This window comes from Kwoniella bestiolae, chromosome 2 (genome assembly GCF_000512585.2).
Source record: "Kwoniella bestiolae CBS 10118 chromosome 2, complete sequence".
Classification (NCBI taxonomy): Eukaryota; Fungi; Basidiomycota; class Tremellomycetes; order Tremellales; family Cryptococcaceae; genus Kwoniella; species Kwoniella bestiolae.
In genome coordinates, this window is record NC_089242.1 from 2,781,792 (window position 1) to 2,801,071 (window position 19,280).

General features: G+C 47.0%; 7 protein-coding genes across 7 annotated transcripts; 6 read left to right on the top strand and 1 right to left on the bottom strand.

The window, feature by feature from the left end:
- Positions 1–749: 749 nt before the first annotated feature.
- Positions 750–1,446, top strand: I302_104190 (uncharacterized protein; the record flags this gene model as incomplete). Its single annotated transcript, XM_019189555.1, has 2 exons — positions 750–952; positions 1,011–1,446. The coding sequence occupies 2 exons, from the start codon at positions 750–752 to the stop codon at positions 1,444–1,446; spliced, it is 639 nt and encodes a 212-aa protein (XP_019049117.1).
- Positions 1,447–5,055: 3,609 nt separating this feature from the next.
- I302_104191 (uncharacterized protein) lies at positions 5,056–6,172 on the top strand (the record flags this gene model as incomplete). Its single annotated transcript, XM_019189557.1, has 4 exons — positions 5,056–5,135; positions 5,233–5,344; positions 5,412–5,894; positions 5,978–6,172. The coding sequence occupies 4 exons, from the start codon at positions 5,056–5,058 to the stop codon at positions 6,170–6,172; spliced, it is 870 nt and encodes a 289-aa protein (XP_019049119.1).
- A 728-nt stretch (positions 6,173–6,900) lies between these two features.
- I302_104192 (uncharacterized protein) lies at positions 6,901–7,695 on the top strand (the record flags this gene model as incomplete). Its single annotated transcript, XM_019189558.1, has 3 exons — positions 6,901–7,074; positions 7,155–7,304; positions 7,426–7,695. The coding sequence occupies 3 exons, from the start codon at positions 6,901–6,903 to the stop codon at positions 7,693–7,695; spliced, it is 594 nt and encodes a 197-aa protein (XP_019049120.1).
- Positions 7,696–8,261: 566 nt separating this feature from the next.
- I302_104193 (uncharacterized protein) lies at positions 8,262–8,507 on the top strand (the record flags this gene model as incomplete). Its single annotated transcript, XM_019189559.1, has 1 exon — positions 8,262–8,507. The coding sequence occupies one exon, from the start codon at positions 8,262–8,264 to the stop codon at positions 8,505–8,507; it is 246 nt and encodes an 81-aa protein (XP_019049121.1).
- Positions 8,508–9,189: 682 nt separating this feature from the next.
- Positions 9,190–11,483, bottom strand: I302_104194 (uncharacterized protein; the record flags this gene model as incomplete). Its single annotated transcript, XM_019189560.2, has 14 exons — positions 9,190–9,255; positions 9,336–9,454; positions 9,575–9,655; positions 9,710–9,718; positions 9,782–9,944; positions 10,088–10,161; positions 10,252–10,481; positions 10,573–10,604; positions 10,665–10,713; positions 10,773–10,879; positions 10,944–11,004; positions 11,088–11,169; positions 11,256–11,286; positions 11,382–11,483. The coding sequence occupies 14 exons, from the start codon at positions 11,481–11,483 to the stop codon at positions 9,190–9,192; spliced, it is 1,206 nt and encodes a 401-aa protein (XP_019049122.2).
- Positions 11,484–13,509: 2,026 nt separating this feature from the next.
- On the top strand, positions 13,510–14,724 carry I302_104195 (uncharacterized protein; the record flags this gene model as incomplete). The annotated part of the gene is made up of 3 exons (XM_019189561.1): positions 13,510–14,141; positions 14,257–14,416; positions 14,539–14,724. The coding sequence occupies 3 exons, from the start codon at positions 13,510–13,512 to the stop codon at positions 14,722–14,724; spliced, it is 978 nt and encodes a 325-aa protein (XP_019049123.1).
- A 799-nt stretch (positions 14,725–15,523) lies between these two features.
- I302_104196 (uncharacterized protein) lies at positions 15,524–18,949 on the top strand (the record flags this gene model as incomplete). Its single annotated transcript, XM_019189562.1, has 6 exons — positions 15,524–15,752; positions 15,980–16,592; positions 16,646–18,249; positions 18,328–18,569; positions 18,668–18,754; positions 18,848–18,949. The coding sequence occupies 6 exons, from the start codon at positions 15,524–15,526 to the stop codon at positions 18,947–18,949; spliced, it is 2,877 nt and encodes a 958-aa protein (XP_019049124.1).
- Positions 18,950–19,280: the final 331 nt, after the last annotated feature.

The following is a 19,280-nucleotide window of genomic DNA, read 5'->3' on the forward strand; positions in this document are numbered from 1 at the left end:
TTATGCTTATATGCACGTCTCTGAGCTGGTCTCTGATGATCTGTGACAGGGAGCGCAGCTTGATAATCTGATCTGACAAAAGAGAGAGAGATGAAGGACAAAAGAGACGAGAAGAGATATTTCAAAATGTTTTTCCCATGTTTTAGCGCGACATAGCGTTATTTAGCTACTGTAACACGGAGGAATCTCGGTCAAACCCGATTACTGTATACGATCCTCGGTTTTATCTAATCTATGGCTGCAACACCTATCCTGCCGCCATCATCGAGACGAGGACTCCCCGGGTGATATGATTCAGTGTATGACTATGACAGCCCTGGCAAGGGGTTCTGAGCAAACAACAGGCAGTGTGACTGTGAATTGGGGATGCTACATAGGCTCGGCTTCGTTGCTCACTTCGTCAACCTGTCACCACCCATCCTTTGTGGGCTGCTCTCCGAGCATGACTGCAATGCTATGCAAAGTGTAAGGATCGATCTTTTGTGAGGACATACTGTGCTGCAACAATCTTGTGACACGCGTCTCAAATCATATGGCCTTCTTTTTTCGAGGAAGGCCACATCGAGTCAACTCGGGCGGACCTTACTTAGAGAAACGTTGATGCGAAGCTGTTTGAGACTTTCGCCTCTCGTGATAAGTATGTATGGCTCAAGTCTCCACACTAAGCCGTAGCATCTATCGTATCTCCTTCTGCCTCAATTGTACCATCTCTGCCTATCCATCAACATATCAACGAACTCCAAAGCCAGATGACGACCGAAGAACCCAGTGTCACCGTGAGAGAGCTGAATAATGCGTCCAGCGAAGCTTCGACCCCGATCCCGACCCCGTCCGTTGGCTTGACCCAGAATGCTCAAGGACGCACCCCTCAAGACGAAGGGGAAAGCGAAGCGGAGTCATGGAGTGGGTCTCAGTCCGCAGGACAGCAAACTGCTATATGTAATATTTCCGAGTGAGTTCACTATCCACCTGTCAAGCTTGAGACTTTGCTTGCTGAATTGCTTCTACAGCCAAGGACCGCTTGACGACTCTCGCGGTCACGACCGACCTTTCACTATGGATGAGACGGTATACAAACGATTCCTGTATACATTCACAGCTGCTCAACAAGCTCAAAGGTCCATTCCTAGCAGTCGCAGCATATCTAGAAACCCCTGTGACATCCGGATGCCCTTCGCCCAGGAAGAAAGTGTCTCTCCTACCACGATCAGTGATAGCAGCAAAGCTGGACATGTAGTCATCTGCCGTCAGACATTGGAGACGAGACAATCTGGGAGGTCGTCTGGCACAGGCATCACGTCAGATGACACCGAAGAGTATTTTCTCTCGACGAGACATCCTCCGACGACGATCCGCGAGAATGCACCGAGAGAAGACATGGTAGACGGATCGGGATCAGAGAACGTCATATCTGAAATGAGCGATAGTCAGGATGATAGAGAATGATCAGCTGAAACATGTGAAATCGTATCAGACTGATGATCTGTCGATTGTGTCTCACTTTACTTATCGTACGACGTATGAATGACCGTGTGCTTGTGTTTTCCTCACAGATTGCTAGATCAGATGTCAGAAAATCCATCATCGAGACAAGGACTGCCCGAGCAATGACATCCGGTATAAGACGATGGCAGCCCGGACAAGGAAATTTGTACAAACAATAGCCATCGTGACTGTGGATTTAAGGTGTCATGGGGTCACCTTTGTCAACCTGTCACCAATTATCCTTTCTGGTCGATCCTCCAGGCAGAATTGCAATGCTATGCAAGGTGTAAGGATCGATGTTGTCTTATTATGTCATGCTGTGATGCACAAAGTGTGCTCCACCCCTCTCAGATCCTTTTGCCTTCTTTCACTGTGAAAGGGCAGATCGAGTCAACTCGGTCGGACCTTGCCAGTAACTCAGAAATCGTCAGTATAAAGATGTCGCCGCTGCTGATTATCTTGCACTATACATCCCCAACAAGTACTATCATCGATTTCGCCTTAAGTTGCACCCAAGCTGACAAGTCGACAAACATACCCAACGATGGAACGAACATCAGTGTGAGGGACCCGAGCATTCCGTCTGACAAAGCCTCGACCCCCACCGCGGGATTGCCCCTTCGTACGAAAGCGCCAAATACCCGAGAAGAAGTGGCTAACACAAAAGATTCAGCACGGCTGGCAGAAATCGAAAGGGAGATAACGATACTTTGGGAGGAGCTTTCGCAACAAGCTGATAGTGGGTAGGTCAAAGCGTCCTAACTTTCCAAAAATTAGGTAGGCTTTGGCTAACAAGGTGACCTTAATGCTGGGTATAGTAACAGGGGCTTGCTCAGCACCCAAACGGCATCCGGCATTGACAGGGGAAGCAACATAAGCAAAGAGACAGAGGAGGCATATTATCGCAAGGTATTGAAATATGAGGAACTCAAAAGGCGGGAACTCGCCCATAGCCACAGTGTATCAGGAGGTGCGTCTCGCTTGCAAATGTCCCCGGGGAGTGATAAGAGCTCTAGAATAAAGCCCAGTACTGGAAGTGACAATGACAAGCTTGAATCTGCTGAGAGCACTGTTGGAAATGTGGCACCTTTGCAAACATAGAGCAGGATAGCTCCGGGGGCGACATACCTGGACGATTTGCGGAAATGCGCTGAGAGACTGACAGGTAAGATGAACTTGCCAGGAGAAACCCATCCAGAAGAGTCCTATGCATATTCTAGATGTATAAGTCAATGAACGTTCTGGCCTTACTTCATACGCCCGATCGGGAGTTTTACTCTCAAGCTGGGGTTTGGCGCCTGTCTTTGTGTGTCCTAAGTTGCCTTCCTCCGGAGTCTCGCCACCGTGAGAGACGACTTGTGAGCGATGAGTCTGAAACCACAATGAATAAAGGATTGATAGCACAGATACTACACGCCAGCCTATTCTAGTGTCCACGATGATCCATTCTGCCCTTCGTGTCGCGTATTGCTCGTTCTTTTGATTATCACCGACCAGTCCGATAAGACCGGTCACAGAAGAAGGGATGTCGAGCTCGTCTTCTCCTTGGTACATGGACGTTACGGTCGAACTTTGTCCTGGAGGTGCAGTCGAGTCTTGGGGACTTAGTGTTTTTAAGAAAGGAAATACAAAGCTGCTCGCAAGGTCTCTCTGGAATGGCGACACACATCGACCTTCTTTTCCCTTTTCCCATCTCCCAGCAGATCCTAGCACATTCAAGTCTCATTGCCAATTCACTAGCACATCGACAGATCAGATGTCCGAGAATCAATCATCGAGACAGGAAAGCCAAGAAACGTCCAAGTGGGCTCAGATCGTGCAAGAAAGCAGTGATTATGAACGCCAAGCTGATTTGAGAGTGAAGCTTGGACGTCTTGAGCTTATTTAACATCCTCAGCGCGCATGTGGACATACGTGCTGATGATCACAAATCCTAGAGTTCTGACGGATGCTGGCACGAAAAGCGTTCTGAAGGCAGCCGGGCATCTAGCTGCTAGCTTCATTCCTCCGCCACAAACCAATGCCAGTGGCGATACTATTAGCAGTAAAGATGACGATGCGCAGACTTTCAAGATGCTCAGAAGGGTTTTCCCATGACATCAGGTCAACCAGATAGGGCTGGTCAACGCGCAAATGCTCATTGTAGTTGGGTACGTTGTAGTGGGGTACCGGTCCATTCTGCATTTCCTTGAATCTTGTCGTGCATCAAGCGAAGCCGGCGTTGATGAAAATCGCACAGGAGTGATCCGTACATAGCCTAGCACTGTAATTGGGGACACTCTTCAATTGACGTCCCATACACTTTCGCTCGTTCCACATCCCGTCTGTTTGTGCATTTCGACTTGTTTACACGTACCTCGACATGACGACATGTTCGATCGAGAGCACAGAACCAGTGGTAACGTAACCCCCCACCCGGCATGATCATGCCGAACGAAGCTTTTTTAGTGCCTGTTCAATTCAACAAGCTGTCACCTTTGATTGTTTATGTGTGTCAAACGTCCCATCCGATGAGACTGATTCATTTTGATCCCTTTGGCCCCAGGTGGGGTTGTGACCTGACGGAAGACTTTTCGCCGATGATCATTTTGGAAAAGTATCGTCTGATGAGCACCCCTAAGCTACTGACGAAGAAGTCAGTCACGTTCGATAAATTGATAATCAGCGCGACCAAAATAATAATTCAATTTCAGGTCAGGTCAAGATGCTGTAATATCTAATCAGACTATATTGGGTCCATCAGAGTTGTTTACCTCGGTACATGTTCCATCTGTCTGTCCGAAACACTGCTAGGGGATGACGATCAAACATAATGTACGTCCAGAACTTTGGATTTTGGCGTGGTTTTTTTTTATTCTTGGTCATTTGATCGAATGATGGAATTACATGTATGTCCCCTAAGGTGCTTATCAGACATCGATTAAATACCGTCCGATCCGTAGTCCTCATTGTACAACCCCTTGCGGATAACGGAGAACGTTCTATGTGTGGTCTATGGGTTGCATTGTTTACTCTTTGCATATCCATTCTTACGGCATGATAATGCTAGTTGGTGTTTAGTCCAAAGCCACAACCATCAATCTATCTCCGGCCTTTGATATCTGTGTGTCTAACACAGCGCATGGCATGGTATGCTGTTCAACGGTACATGGGACATACAGTATGATACGATGAATTTCCAAACGGACTTGTTTACCTGCCGTTATTTGCTCATTCCTCACCATATTGGACTGAGATGAGATGGCTCATTGGATCAGACCGAACAACCCAAACATCAGAGAAGTGAGAAGTCGTCATGATCGTTCATGCCGTGAGACCAGCCGAGAAGTAAACAAGCCATCCATTCAGAACACTTTCGCTGGAATACTGCACAGTGAACCACCGGGACAAAATGAATGGGAAAACACATATATAAACCCCCTTCCATCCCTCCTTCTGACAATCTCTTTTCTTCATCCACTCAATCCAATCGACTCTTCACAAGTATAATCACAGCTCTCAACAATCAAACCGACCAACACACATTCTTTTGAATTCAACTTAACAAAACCAACAAACAAATCAGTCAAAATGAAGTTCACCGTCGCCTTCGCTCTCCTCTCTGCCATCGCCTCGTACGCCGCTCCCGCTAAACGTGCTGTTACCGACACGTGAGTTGATTCATCCTCCATCTCCTTCACCTCCCACATCCCCAAGCACAGGATCTCTTCCTTTTCGACGGCTGACATCCCATCACCCTTATCACAGTGACATCCTCCAGTATGCGCTCACTCTCGAACACCTCGAGAACGCATTCTACCACCAATACCTAGGTCAATTCGATCAAGCCGCCTTCCAAAAGGCCGGTTACCCCGACTGGGTGAGTTTCTTCTTCTCCTTCTCACCTTCCCGCTCTTGAGGATCATACTCATATATCTGTATTGTAGGTCCGAAACAGAATCGAGAACATCGCCGAGCACGAAGCCCAACACGTTGCGCTCCTCTCCGGTGCCCTCGGATCAGCTGCCACCCAACCATGCACCTACCAATTCCCAGGTATCACCGACCCCACCTCATTCCTCGCCACCGCCACCGTCATCGAGAACGTCGGTGTCTCCGCCTATTTGGGGGCTGCCTCATCCATCATGGAGAAAGCCTACGTCACCGTTGCAGGATCCATCTTGACCACCGAGGCAAGACACCAAGCTTGGTTGTACTCTTCCGTCGAGAAGGGTCCCGCGTGGTCTGGTCCCGAGGACACTCCCCTCGACTTCGACGAGGTCTACTCTATCGCCAGCGCTTTCATCAAGTCTTGTCCCTCGTCCAACCCCACCCTCCCCGTCAAGGCTTTCCCCGCTTTGACCATCGGTGATGATGGGTCTATCACTACCTCCGCTAGCACCGATGGAGCTTACGTACAAGTCATTGCTGTGAGTTTGACTCCCGTTCTCCTTGTCCCACTCAACCATTTCGACATGAGAATGTGACGCTGATACACTTCGATCACTCGCAGGGTCTCACCTCCAACACTTTCCCAGTAGTCAACGGCAAGGTCCAAGGCCTCCCCTCAGTCCAAGGTATCTCCTACGCCGTCCTCACCTCTCAAGCCAACACCACCTTGGTAGGAGATGATAACATCCTCGCCGGTCCTATGATCTTCAACAAGCCATTCAACTCCAAGTCTTCCAACCCTGCTCCTGCCTTCTAAGCTAGCTTACCTTGTGAAGGTACAGAAGTAATGGTGAATGGACATTTTGATAGACTGTAGCTTAGCTTTTGTTGGTTTTAGTTACGGACAATCATCATTTATTATACTTGTGTTCGTTCTTCGCTCTTCCCTTTATATAGGATAGGATGTAGGATTATGTGTATTCATGTATACTATTATCTCTATCTACGATCTCCTTACAGATATGCTGGGAATCCACTTTGACAGCATCAACCACTTGGGCGATCATCGATGAGCATGTGCCACCCGGTACTTTCAAATCTGGGGATAACCGAACCCACTTAAAACCCTTGGCGGGCATGTTCCTCGATCTATTTTAGTCTTTCACCTTGGTCTTAGCTTGGTTTACTTACACCCTTCCGGCAAGCTATGTGCAATCAAGTCGGATACCAGTATCGGATTTTGAGGGATTGGACCATTGTTCCTTACACCGATGTCATCTTGCAGACCACGTCATGCTGTGTCGGAGCATATGAATCAATGGAATCGACATGCTAACTGGAAGATGGCTAAAAGTACTGAATTGAATAGGCACTCAGAATACGTCAGGTGATGTCAGATGGCTCGTCCGTGGAATACAGTATATATAGCATGCAGCTACATGATGATGATGCACGTCTAGTCCAACCTTCTGATCACTTCTGAGCTTCATCATACTAAAAATCCTCTCCTTCCTGCTTATAGATCTTTCCAAAATTCACTTCACAATGTTACCCCTCCTCTTGCTTTCAATCGCCTCGGCTGCTCAGGCAATCTCATTACCAAGACAAGAGAATAATGCGACAGGAACACCGGTCTACATAGCTTGTGTGTTAGATACCAAGATTGCATCGTTGACTCAGAGCGTAGCTGTTAATGCGACCAGCAGGGAAGAATGCAGCGTGGGTTGTCTTCACATCGCCTTCATTGCTACCTCCTTCCATCTTCTATCATCACATGTTGACCTGACGATACTGTCCAGTCTTCATGCTCCACTTCATCGGACCTGGCATTCTACCAAGCAGATACCTCCGAATGCTACTGTGCACCTGCCAGTGATGCTCCAACACCTGACGAGGTGGTCTATGCGGTCGATGAAGTGGGGAACTGTAGATCCCAGGATGACGCTTCAGTGGGTACCAGCTCCTTTTGACTATCTCTCAAACTTATCCCCATATCTCCAAGATATACACCTGCCAGATCCGAGAAGGAAGCTCTGCGTCACCTAAAGCTGATTCTTCCTCCTGTGTCAGGTCGAATACCTACATTCATCCTACACCCTCGAAACATGTAAACTCCCACCCATCTCCACCCCATCTTCCAGCTCCATCGCTTCATCCCCTATAGACTGTCTGACCAGCTGTCCAGATACCACACAGAGCATAGCGGTCAGACCAGAGTACGATGGCACGAGCGATACCTTCCAATACGAATGTGGGTGTTATGATTCCCCCGCTGAGCAGATTGAGGGGCAAGGAATGGATTGTGGGTTTGGGATCAATGCGATTTACTCGAAGAATTAACCCTTCTTCTGTTCTGAGGGACAGAACAGATTTGGTGATGAGGAGGACATATAAGTATAATTCACGTTTCTCTTTACGTTATCTTGACGCTTCAATACAATAATTACACAGTGCATAGATACAGACACATAAAGTATAATGCATAGCACAGCCAGTCAATGACCTTCTCATCTTTCCATCTACTCGGCCATCCGCACTGACCACTTGACCTCCACTAGCGTGTTGTGCCACGTGGTAGTGGGATAAAATGCCGTAAAATTCTTTTTTGTCCGTTTTGGTTGGACCAATCGTTTGTGGGATGTTTTCGTTTCAACTGTCCGTCCAACCCACTGAGCCATTTAACATCGACCACATCGTTGGAGCGTACAACATCATCAGACTCAACGTTCATAAAGAATCACAATATAACATACGACACTTGGTTGATACAACATCCACAGCCCAGGTTGAGAGCAATACGAAAGATACCCAGGGGACTATTACCTGCAAAAGGAATCATACGAAAAACCAAAACTAATCATCACCCAAATCACACATTCCTCACTCTTCCATCCCCACCCACCCAAATGGCTCCCCTCCTTCTAACCCACTTCCGACCCAAACAGCGTTCCATCCTCTCCACCCTATTCACGGCGACCTTCCTAGGAGCTGTGATAGTAGTTGCCTTCCCCTGTCCTGTGAAGTCGCATGGCGAGGCTAGGCTGGATGGTGGATCGATGGGATCGATAGCTCAGAATCAGGATAGGAGCAGGAGCGAGGTGGTGGTCATGATGAATCAACGGGGGAAGCGGAGGTTCTTGGAGGAGAGGTAGGGGTGAAGAGTGAGTGATTTGGTATAGATGAGATGATGAGTTGTGGGTGGGGTAAGGGGAGACCATCGAGCAGGATGAGTGAAAGGGACAGTCGTGTATACGAATGTGATCAAGAGAATTTCCCTGTGCTCGATTGGATGATAGATGGTGGAGAAAGAAGGATGTGTTTGCTTTGAAACGATAGCTAATCATTTGTCATCATTCGCAGATCCTGATCGGATGGGAGTTAATCACATTTTGTATATAAGGAACATAATAGTTGTATAACGAGTGAGTATCCGCAACATCTCTTTCTAACCCAACCAAGGGAGTTCCTCGAATTCTCAAGAAACACCTCTCTCCTCGTTGGCAGCAATGTCAAGTATCACAGCACGATACTTAGATCGGAGCTGATGAAATCATTGAACCATTCACCATCTAGCACATATATCGAGCACATCGCATTCACACCACCATAGATAATTTAGCATAGTACGAATACCTTCTTTACGCACCTCGGAAATTTGGAGAATGCATCACATAGAACAGAGTTGCACTTTGGCATAAGAGATACTATACATTCGGACTTGGGTTCAGACTACTTGTCGTCGCTGAAATACAGTTCGCCAAGATACACTTTCGGTTTTCACCTTTTCCAATCTCGGGAAACCCAATTACGATCATCCTTTCAGAACCCCAAGGATCAAGGTCCAGCAGGTTTTTGACCAGTCGGCTTCTTCTCCCTTTGACCATAGGCTTTGGAAGCGTACTACGACGGCCAAAACTCAAAAAGATCAGCTTCTATAACTGATGGCAATTACCTGGATCATGTCATGTAATCCCACTCACATCACCATCGATCACAATCAAATTAGCAGGATCTTGCTCTTTACCTGCAAGGTACCTTTGGATAATATCTTTAGCACCGTTTGCATATCTAGCTTGGGCATCGAGGGTGGTTCCGGAGTCTGAATATACGATCGTGTCAGTCGACTGAACTGATATGGCTTATCCCATATGATATTCGAAAAGAGATGTGATCCCCTCCTTGAGACGAAGGGTCTAGAATTAATAATATCTATACTTACAATGAGGCACCATACCATTACCTCCTCCAAGAGTATTGAACGCATGTCTCCAAGGATGATCCTTAGGGGAAGGCTGGACGTCTACCAAACACGTTAATCAGTCGTTCCTCAATTCTCAGTATCGTGACAACTGACCCCAAACATCTGTTCAACCAGAAAAAAACATCAGCTAACATATCTTATGCCATCATGATCCAGGTCACTCACCTCCAGCATACCCGTTCAAATGACCACTCTCCAAAGCTTTCTTGACTGCGTTCCTATCGCAGATGGCTCCTCGGGCGGTGTTGACAAGCCAAGCTCCCTTTTTCATCTTGGAGATGAGCTGGTCGTTGAATAGTCCTTTGGTCTTTTCGTGGAGTGGGCAGTTCTGTTGGAAGGTGTATCCGCTAAATCAGCAAATACTCGTAGTTCAGACCGACTGCTCGAGGTGAATCTTTGGGGTCAAAAGGGTGAAATTACTCGAGTCCAGAGTTCGAAGGGAGAGAGGGGTGCGAGAGATTAGATACTCACAATGGTGACGACATCGCATTTAGCCAACATATCTTCCAACTTATCTACCCTCTTAAATTCTGGTGTTTTCTTATCTACACGATATTCAGCACCAACGTTAGCTGACTGATCAAGATACTCTGTGGTATCCCCCAGAAGAAAAGTAAGAAAACATCGCAGCTCACCCTCTGGTAAATCGGTATAATCAAACCACAACAACTCCTTACAATTAAACCCTCTCAACCTCTCCAGAACCCTGTACCCGATCCTTCCGCATCCTACCGTACCTACCGTCTTGCCCTCCAGATCATATGCGTTTCGGGCGATTTGCGCGACGTTCCAGTCGTCCGCTAGGATCTGCTCGTGCGCTGGAACGAAGTTTCGGACGAGCAGGAGGATGGACATGACTACGTGTCTGCGTGATGGAACCCATTCAGCTATCATAGTATAGAAGATGAGGCCAGGGGGAATGGAGGGGATGGCACGGTTTAGAAGAAGGTACTCACTCGGCCACGGAAACAACATTTGATCCGGATACCTATCCAGCGAGACCATGTATCAGCCGAATCGTAGACTCTCGATGTTGTACACTGCTTACCTCGGCAACTGTGATGCTCTTCTTATTGGCAGCATCAAGATCGATATGACTATTATACAACTCTATCAGCTGATCTGTAAATGGAGATGCAAAATGGCATCAGCTCACTCTGATCCTACACCTGCTGTAACGCATAACTTTAGGTTCTTGGCTTTTTCGATGAGATCTGCGGTGAGGTAACCGGGGTGGAAAGGGGTAGTGACGAGGATCTCGGCCTTTTCGAACATGGGAGTCAGCGTCGATATCTGTCGATAGTTATGTTAGTGGGGGACAGCTTACATCTGCAATGTGCTTTTGAAATTCAGAGCCTGGGCCTTCCTTATCGTCTGTAACGATGAACCTGATATACCATATCAAGTTTGATTAGCGGAATACAGATCAGCCGGTCAAGTATCCTGCGCACAAACGATGGTCGCAACTCACTCGTGACCTTCTTTCTTGAGCCAGTCGGAGATACCAAGGCTATTCTCGATGGTACCGAGAAGACGGGGTTCTTCTTTTGCGGCTGCGGTTGAGTCATGAAGTAAGTCTGCCATTCTAGAGATTCTACATATCTGGGTTATGGTGCGAGGAAGATGGAATGAGAATCACCTTGACCACCTTTGTAGAGAACTGCGAGGACCTATTGGGGTCATCTCACGTCAGCCTTCAACTTCTGGGTAATTGGAAGTCGATGGTAGACGTAGTATGATAGATGGGATGGCCAGAGTAGCTCACTTTGACCATGTTGGGAGATGATGTGCTGAAGTTTCGAGATGGTTTGATAGTATGTAGTAAGTGAGGAGAAGAAACAAGTCTTGAGCGAGCAAGAGAGAACATGATGACTTATATAGCTGTGAGCAAGTGAGAGAAAGCTGGATTGGGTTTGACCGAGTGATAGTCGTAGCAGTAGTACTGGTGATACATGGCAGTAGTGCGAGCCCCGGTCAAGTGTACTCTGTCCAGAGTACCATGATGGTACTGGTATTGGTATAGCCGACAATCATCCCCATCCATACATTGAATAGACGTCGTATGTCCTTTTTAGACTGGTTTTGGGACGAGCGAATGACACATGCTTTGCTTGATAGGATGATTAGTGGGTGAACATAACCGTCATCCCGTAGCCATAAATACTCTTGCTAGTCTGAGGAATGTGAGTCTACGGCGTTTGTCTTTTGTCTTCTGTCAGATGACTTGAGGACCTTTCCCACTAGCAGTGGTCAACCTCCACTCTGACGATTTTCATGGGAAACTCGGATTTACGGCCGAGCGAAGGGCTGTCCGCTGATTCTCGTTCTGTTTACTGTGAGCCGTCGGGATGTGGCTCACCATGACCCATATACAGTCATCCACATATACCTATACTTGCTTGTGGTGCTTTCCTATGTCATGAAGCAACTCTCAAAGTCACCGAACTCGCTCGTCATGATCCACAACTAGCCGAAGTGCTACTGCTGCTCCCTCGTATATCCGCTCAAGGTGACTACCATAACGTAACCAGTTCTTCCGTCCAACTTCAAGGGCTTGACATGCGATGTCAATGGTGGTGTACTTCGCTGCATTATTCGGTTTACCATTGCATCTCTCTCCACACTTTCACTTTCCGTGACTGCACAACGCCCAGCACTGCGGGTGAAACGCCACTCGAATGATGGTTGGGTCTGTGCGATGTCATTACGTCATTTGCTCATACAAACTCACTCGATTGGATTCCAGCTCACGAGTACAGCGAAAAACGAACCCTGCAATAGATTAAATTTATCAGTGTCTCGTGTCTCGTGTCTCGTGTCTTGTTCCTTCTTTCATGCTTACTACTTCACTTCCCTCCGCTCTTCCCCCCTCTGTATGGTATGGTACTGTATCGATAAAGTCGAGTCGAGGCCCGAGGTAGAAAAAGGGTTATCAACCTACTAGAAGGAATATCGAAAACACGGAAAAAGGGAATTTAACTATAATCTTTAATCTCCCTCTTCCTTCCTCGAAAAGAAAGGGAGAAAGACCACTCGTCATCAAGATCATACCAGCTTGAGATCGTACATCCAGGTGAGTGTCATGTTGAGTCTGGATCGTTCGTTCCCTTCACAACGCTCCACTTTGACCGAACCGATCATGTGTTACCGTCTTTCAATCTCAATCCAGCAAGGAAGGACCATCATGCGGGTCTAGAATCCTTCCTTGGCTCCAGCTCCACTGGTTCTTGCTATCCCGAATGCAATCATCTACACACACGCCGAAACATGCTATACCATCCCTTAAGCCACATCTTAATTTCGGCCCGTTGCTTCTCTGTTCTGTGCACACTCAGTCCTTCCATATCATCGTCCACCTCCTCCTCTGCAACCAGATGTAAACAGGACATGGAAATAATCCGAAACGCTAGATACATAGATCCCTTACCCACCTTCCGTCCAAATAGACTGTCCTTCTGCAAGGACACACGTTGACTCTTGCTCTGACCCTCTCCCCCCATGCTACTGTTGACGGTTGTTTGTACCTGCACTCGTGTATCATTACCTACCCCACACTGGATAGGGTATCCCGAAGAAATGGTTTTTTTTTGTTGTTTCTGCCGTTATCAATTCTTCGGCTCAAGGATCCATCACTTTTCTTCACTCTGAAAAATCTTCAACCCCGCTTTGCCCAAAAAATACAATTAATAAAATTATCGGATTGATGAAGTAAGGTATCGAAGCTGATATCGATTATTCAACCTGTTCCTATTCTGATCAATTCGTTGTTCCATTTCTCATTATCGCCATGCTCGTTCTGTTCTGATCCGATCGCCCGACATTCCCTACGACCATACCAACACATATCCCAACCTTCCTTCCCATGCTACTCGTCAACCGATCAACCTCGAATAATGGGTAATTGCTTTGCACCCATCTCGCCTGATTCGGCAGACTCAGAGGACGAGCCTCCCTCCGCTGCCGCTGCCGGTCCAGGCCGATCAACAGGTCGAACATCCGAGCGACAACCCCGTCCGTCATCCTCATCTGCAAGGAACCCCTCACAGGACCGGAATCGCTCTCATCCCTCCAGGAGACAATCAACGAGTAAACGAATTCGCAAACATTCCCGATCGAGCAGTCTGTTCTCAATGGGCGGTCCTTCCTTAGATGCACTACGAAATTATGCCACCCTATCTCATCCGCAATCGTCCTTGTCCCCCTCGAAACTGTTAATATCGAATAAAACTACTTTGGCGATATTTGATAATTACCCAAAGGCGAAATACCATTTCCTCATCTTACCGAGATATCCATTCCCGCCTCAGTCTAATCCGGATTCGAAGAATTCCATCTTACCCCTCAATGCTCTGGATGATCTGAAGAGTTTGTTGTTGTGTGATGACAGAGAGGCTAGAGAGGAGGTTATGAGGGCGTTGTATAATACTGCCCTGGAGGTGGAGGAGATGATCAAAGATGAGATGTTAAAGACGGAGGGGTACGAATGGAAGGTTGATATGGGTTTTCATGCGATTCCTTCGATGAAGTGAGTAATAAATGGTCAAAACAAAAAAAAGGAAAAGAATCTTCAAGAAATTCCACAAAACAATCATCATCACTTTGGATCCTTGCGCTGACGTGATTTCATCGGTGTCATGTAGACATATCCACCTACATGTGATATCCGACGATAGGATCTCGCCGTCACTGAAGACGAAGAAACATCACAATTCCTTTAGACCCGATCTGGGGTTCTTCATACCTATCATGGAGGTTCAGAGATGGTTGGATGACGATTCGAATATCCAGGAGAGGGTAGCTGTGAGTGTTTGGTCTTGCACTCGCAGTATTTGCAGCATTCAGTCATTCTACACTCGCCTCGAAACTGATTCATCAGAAGCTATAACTGACAACACCCCTTTTCGTTGTTGTCATACCTATAGGCTCTCTCCGACGCCGAAAGATTACTCAACACACCTCTGACATGCCATAAATGCGACGAATTCATCACCAACATTCCCAAACTCAAGAATCACTTGGAAAAGCATTTCGTAGATGAGCGAGCTTCTGCGTTGAGGTATATTGCGAGACATGGTACACAGCGGAGTAGCGATGAGGATATGTTCTAGATCAATTAGCTGGTATTTGATTCGGAGGGCATCAGAAGACTTGATATTCGGCATCATTATTTATACCTTACATTTTATAAATGGAAGACTTCAAGATTCCCCTGTAGAGACGTTTGTTTATAGATTGGTTATTTGGGATATGAGAAATCGAAGAAGTAAATCTGTATCTATAGTTGCATGTTTTCAGATAGTAGTGGCATCGAGCGTTTCGTTCGGTTTGGTTGTTAGTTTAGATTGGTAGTTCCTCTATATTCATATGCATTATAACATCTTGGATAGCGGTGAAGGAGTATTCGATGTGTGCTTTGGTCGCCACAAACGGGGAGGGCATGAGTGATACCAAGTGCTACAAGGTGGAAACAACTACTACAGCCTATCTTTCTCCAAGCTTCCAACGCCAATGCCCAACCTGACTGCTGACACTTGCGTTTTCTTCTATCTTCTATGTCCAATGCAAGGTATCATTCTTGATGCCCTCAGATGATGATGGGAACCAGGAATGTGGGAATGATGAATTGATACTTTACGTAATTGACGATGAAATGAGCCCATGTGCCGAAAGGATGAATACGAGAATGATGAGCGCGCCGTTGCCACCCGTCATCATCATTCATCGATAACCACAATTTCCACTCGTCATGATAATCAGTACATCCACATCCAGATCACATATCCATAAAACATCCTTATCGTAAACCATCACTGGCAAAACAGCACAAGCACAGGGCTTACATGAGCCTGTGAGCTCCTCCACAAAATCCACTTAAACCTTACCAATCGTCATTCACAACATCTCGACATGCTCCGTAAACTCCCATCATCCACCCGTCCCTATCTCCTCTCCCAATCTCTCAACCGACCAACCCCAATCGCTCGGAATCGTCTAATCCCATCTGCCCGACATGTCCACGTTCGAGCGATCTCATTCTCATCCATACCGAGAGCTATGGCTCGGGCGTTCAGGATTCCGGCTTATGGGGCTGCGATTGGGGCGGGAGGGTTGGGGTATGCGAATTATAAACTTGAGGGTGAGTGTTTCATCCTTTAGGTAGGGTGAGTGAAAGTTATAGGAGATGGCATGATATCTTACTGAGATATGTATATGTGTCAAGTGGATGTTGAGTAAACGACAGGATAAAGAGGTGTTTCCGCTGTTCCCTTTCCGACATTCTGGCAAGGGTCGTAACATCAGCACGATGGAGGCGTTCATTCAGACTCTGTTATGATCGATGCTAACTCTTTGATATGCTCTTAGGCGTTCGAAATGCTACTTCCGAGATCCTATCCAACGTCTCCGACAAATTCTCATCCGCCTACAACTCAGCAGCGGACGGTCTCAACTCCGCCGCAGATATAGGATCTTCACTCGCATCTCAACTGCAAGGTAGGATATCAGATACAGGTCAAGGGGTGCAGGATACAGCCGAAGCTTTTAGGAATGGTACCAAAGAATGGTGGGAGGCATTCACATCGCAATTTGCTAAATCCGAAGCACAGCAGGAGAGCGGTAGTTCAAGCTCAAGCTCTGGTAGCGGAAAGGGCAGAGAGAAGTGGTACAATCCTGGCGAAGGTCCTGGACAGCCACAGAATAATGGTGGTGGAGGAGAGGAAGCCTTGTTGGGGTTGGTAGGAGCTGCTGCGGCTGCTTCGAACGTCGAGGAGAAACGGACAGACCCTTTTAGTTCTGGTGGAGGTGACGAGCATCAGTTATTACAACTTACCAGGAAACTGATCGAGATTCGGTCGGTACTGTTGAGTGTGGACCAGAGCGAAGCGTTGAAATTACCTTCGATTGTGGTGATAGGGAGTCAGAGCTCGGGGAAGAGTAGTGTGCTAGAAGCTATCGTGGGACACGAGTTCTTACCTAAGTGAGTTGTTTAGGTACAGTGATCCATGAAGTTTTCGGCTGACTGAGGGATAGGGGAGACAACATGGTCACACGACGACCTATCGAGTTGACACTCATCAACACACCTTCCAATGCCGCTTCATCATCCTCCACTCCCGCAGAGTACGGTGTTTTCCCCGACATGCCAGGAATGGGCAAGATCACTTCGTTCTCCACCATCCAGAAAACCTTAACCGATCTCAATCTCTCTGTCCCACCTGAACTAGCAGTATCCGATGACCCCATCCACCTTCAAATTCATTCTCCTCACGTTCCCGACCTTACCCTCATCGATCTACCGGGATACATCCAGATCAGTTCGATGGACCAACCTGAAGAATTGAAAGATAAGATATCGGGATTATGCGACAAATACATCAGAGAACCCAATATCATCTTGGCTGTCTGTGCGGCGGATGTAGATCTTGCCAACTCTCCTGCGCTGAGAGCGAGTAGACGGGTTGATCCACTTGGTACGAGGACGATAGGTGTGGTCACGAAGATGGATCTGGTGAAACCTGAACATGGAGCCACGATAGTCCGAGGCGAAAGATACCCATTACATCTTGGATATGTTGGTGTAGTGTGTAAAGCACCGCCTACGAGTGGAGTGTTCAGATCGATTAGGGGTGACAAGGAGACGCCGAACGTTACTGGCGCTGTCCTGCGAAGGGAAGAAGAGTTCTTTGGAGGTGAAAATTCGAAGTACTTCGGTAGAGATCAGAAAGTCATGGTTGGAACCGACACACTCCGACGAAGACTTATGGATGTATTGGAAACGAGCATGTCATCAAGCCTACATGGGATTACCAATGCCGTTCAGCTAGAACTGGAAGAAGCAAGCTATCAATTCAAAGTGCAGTATAACGATCGACGTATAACCTCGGAATCTTACATGGCAGAAACGATTGATGCGTTGAAAGCGCGATTCAAAGAATATACCGCTCAATTCACCAAACCCGCCGTCAGATCCAAGTTGAAGGAAATGCTGGATGACAAAGTTATGAATATCCTGGAGAAGCTGTATTGGGATGATCCGCGTACCCTTGAATTATCGAAGTTGGCTGAAGATCGAAAGTTGACGACTGAAGAGCTGGACACATATTGGAAATACAAGTTGGAGACTGCCAGTTCATTGTTGACCAAATCTGGTGTAGGAAGGGATTCCACGGGGTTGGTAGCAGAGGGATTGAGGCAGTTGATCGATAGTATAGCTACGGGCGAACCGTTCACCTTCCACCCTTCGGTATCTGAACGAATCACCGAGTTCTCCCATGCCATCTTGAGAGAACGGATGGGACTCACTGCAGACCAAGTGGAGAACTGCATTAAACCGTACAAATACGAAGTGGAGGTTGATGAGCGAGAATGGAATGTCGGGAGGGACAGGGCGGAAGATAAGTTCGTACAGGAGATTAAGAGGTGCGATGATAAGTTGAAAGAGATCCAGGGTAGATTGGGAGGATCAAGGAAGTTGAATGGGTTGATTAGACATGTGGGCGAGTTGGAGAGGTGGGAGGAGGAACGGAGGAAACGAAGGTTCTCTGCTGGTAATTCTGGCGAGGGGGAGGACGTGGTGGAAGAGGGTGCGCCGGTGTTGGATGCGTACAAGTATTCTCCTGCACAGATTATCGATGGTGAGTACAACTTCCATATGGTATGAGATAGCATTGTCTAATATGGGGAGTGTTGCTGATTATGCGATATGAACACAGGCCGACACGCCCTCCTCCTCTCCAACCGCCTCTCCCTACTGAAACTCCGTCAACAAGCCCTGAAATCCCGTCGATGTAAACTTGGTCCCGACCAATCTGCCTTCTGTCCTGAAGCGTTCTTGGCTGTAGTGGCGGATAAGTTGGCATACACAAGTACGATGTTTATCAATATTGAACTGCTCGAACAGTTCTTTTATCAGTTCCCTAGGGAGATTGACTCGAGGATATTATACGATTTGAATGTGAGTAGCCCTTTTGCTCTTATCATGAGTCGGACTCATGAACTACACTTAAGGGAGATGCTGAGAGCGCTGATATTCTGATTGGATGATTTTGGCAGAGAGATGAAATTGCTAGATTTGCGAGAGAGAACCCGAAGATCAAGCAGCATCTAGATCTGCAGGAGAGGAAAGATAAGTTAGAATCGGTGAGTCCTCCACCCTTTGAACAGGTGCAATGGACGATGATGTTAGCCGTATGAGAGACGGACTGAGGCTGATTGTTTTGATTTGCTTATTAGGTCATGAGGTCATTGCAGAGTTTGGTCAATTTACAAAAAGATGCGAAAGGTCCTTCCTCGGCAGGATCCTCTAGGACAGGTCTATTCACCAAGTTCTTTTAGCTGGACGAGTGTGTTTACGGTTATGGTTATTGTTATTGTTATTGTTACGCCGCTCATGATTAGTATATATATGTATCGGATAATGGATGGTTCTCTCGCTTAGCGAACTGATGTCTTACGAGTCTGGAGTCAAGCTCCTTATTGCCTGACTAATTGATTGACTGATTACAAAACACGACGATTCATAGAAATTCATTGATAAAACCCTCTTACTAGCTTCAACTCAGTACCCCTTAAATAAATCTACCGGAAAAGCTTCTTAACACATTTGTACAGTACTCGTATTCCACCTTGAAGCGACGGATAATGGATGAGCTGACGTTATCGCTAC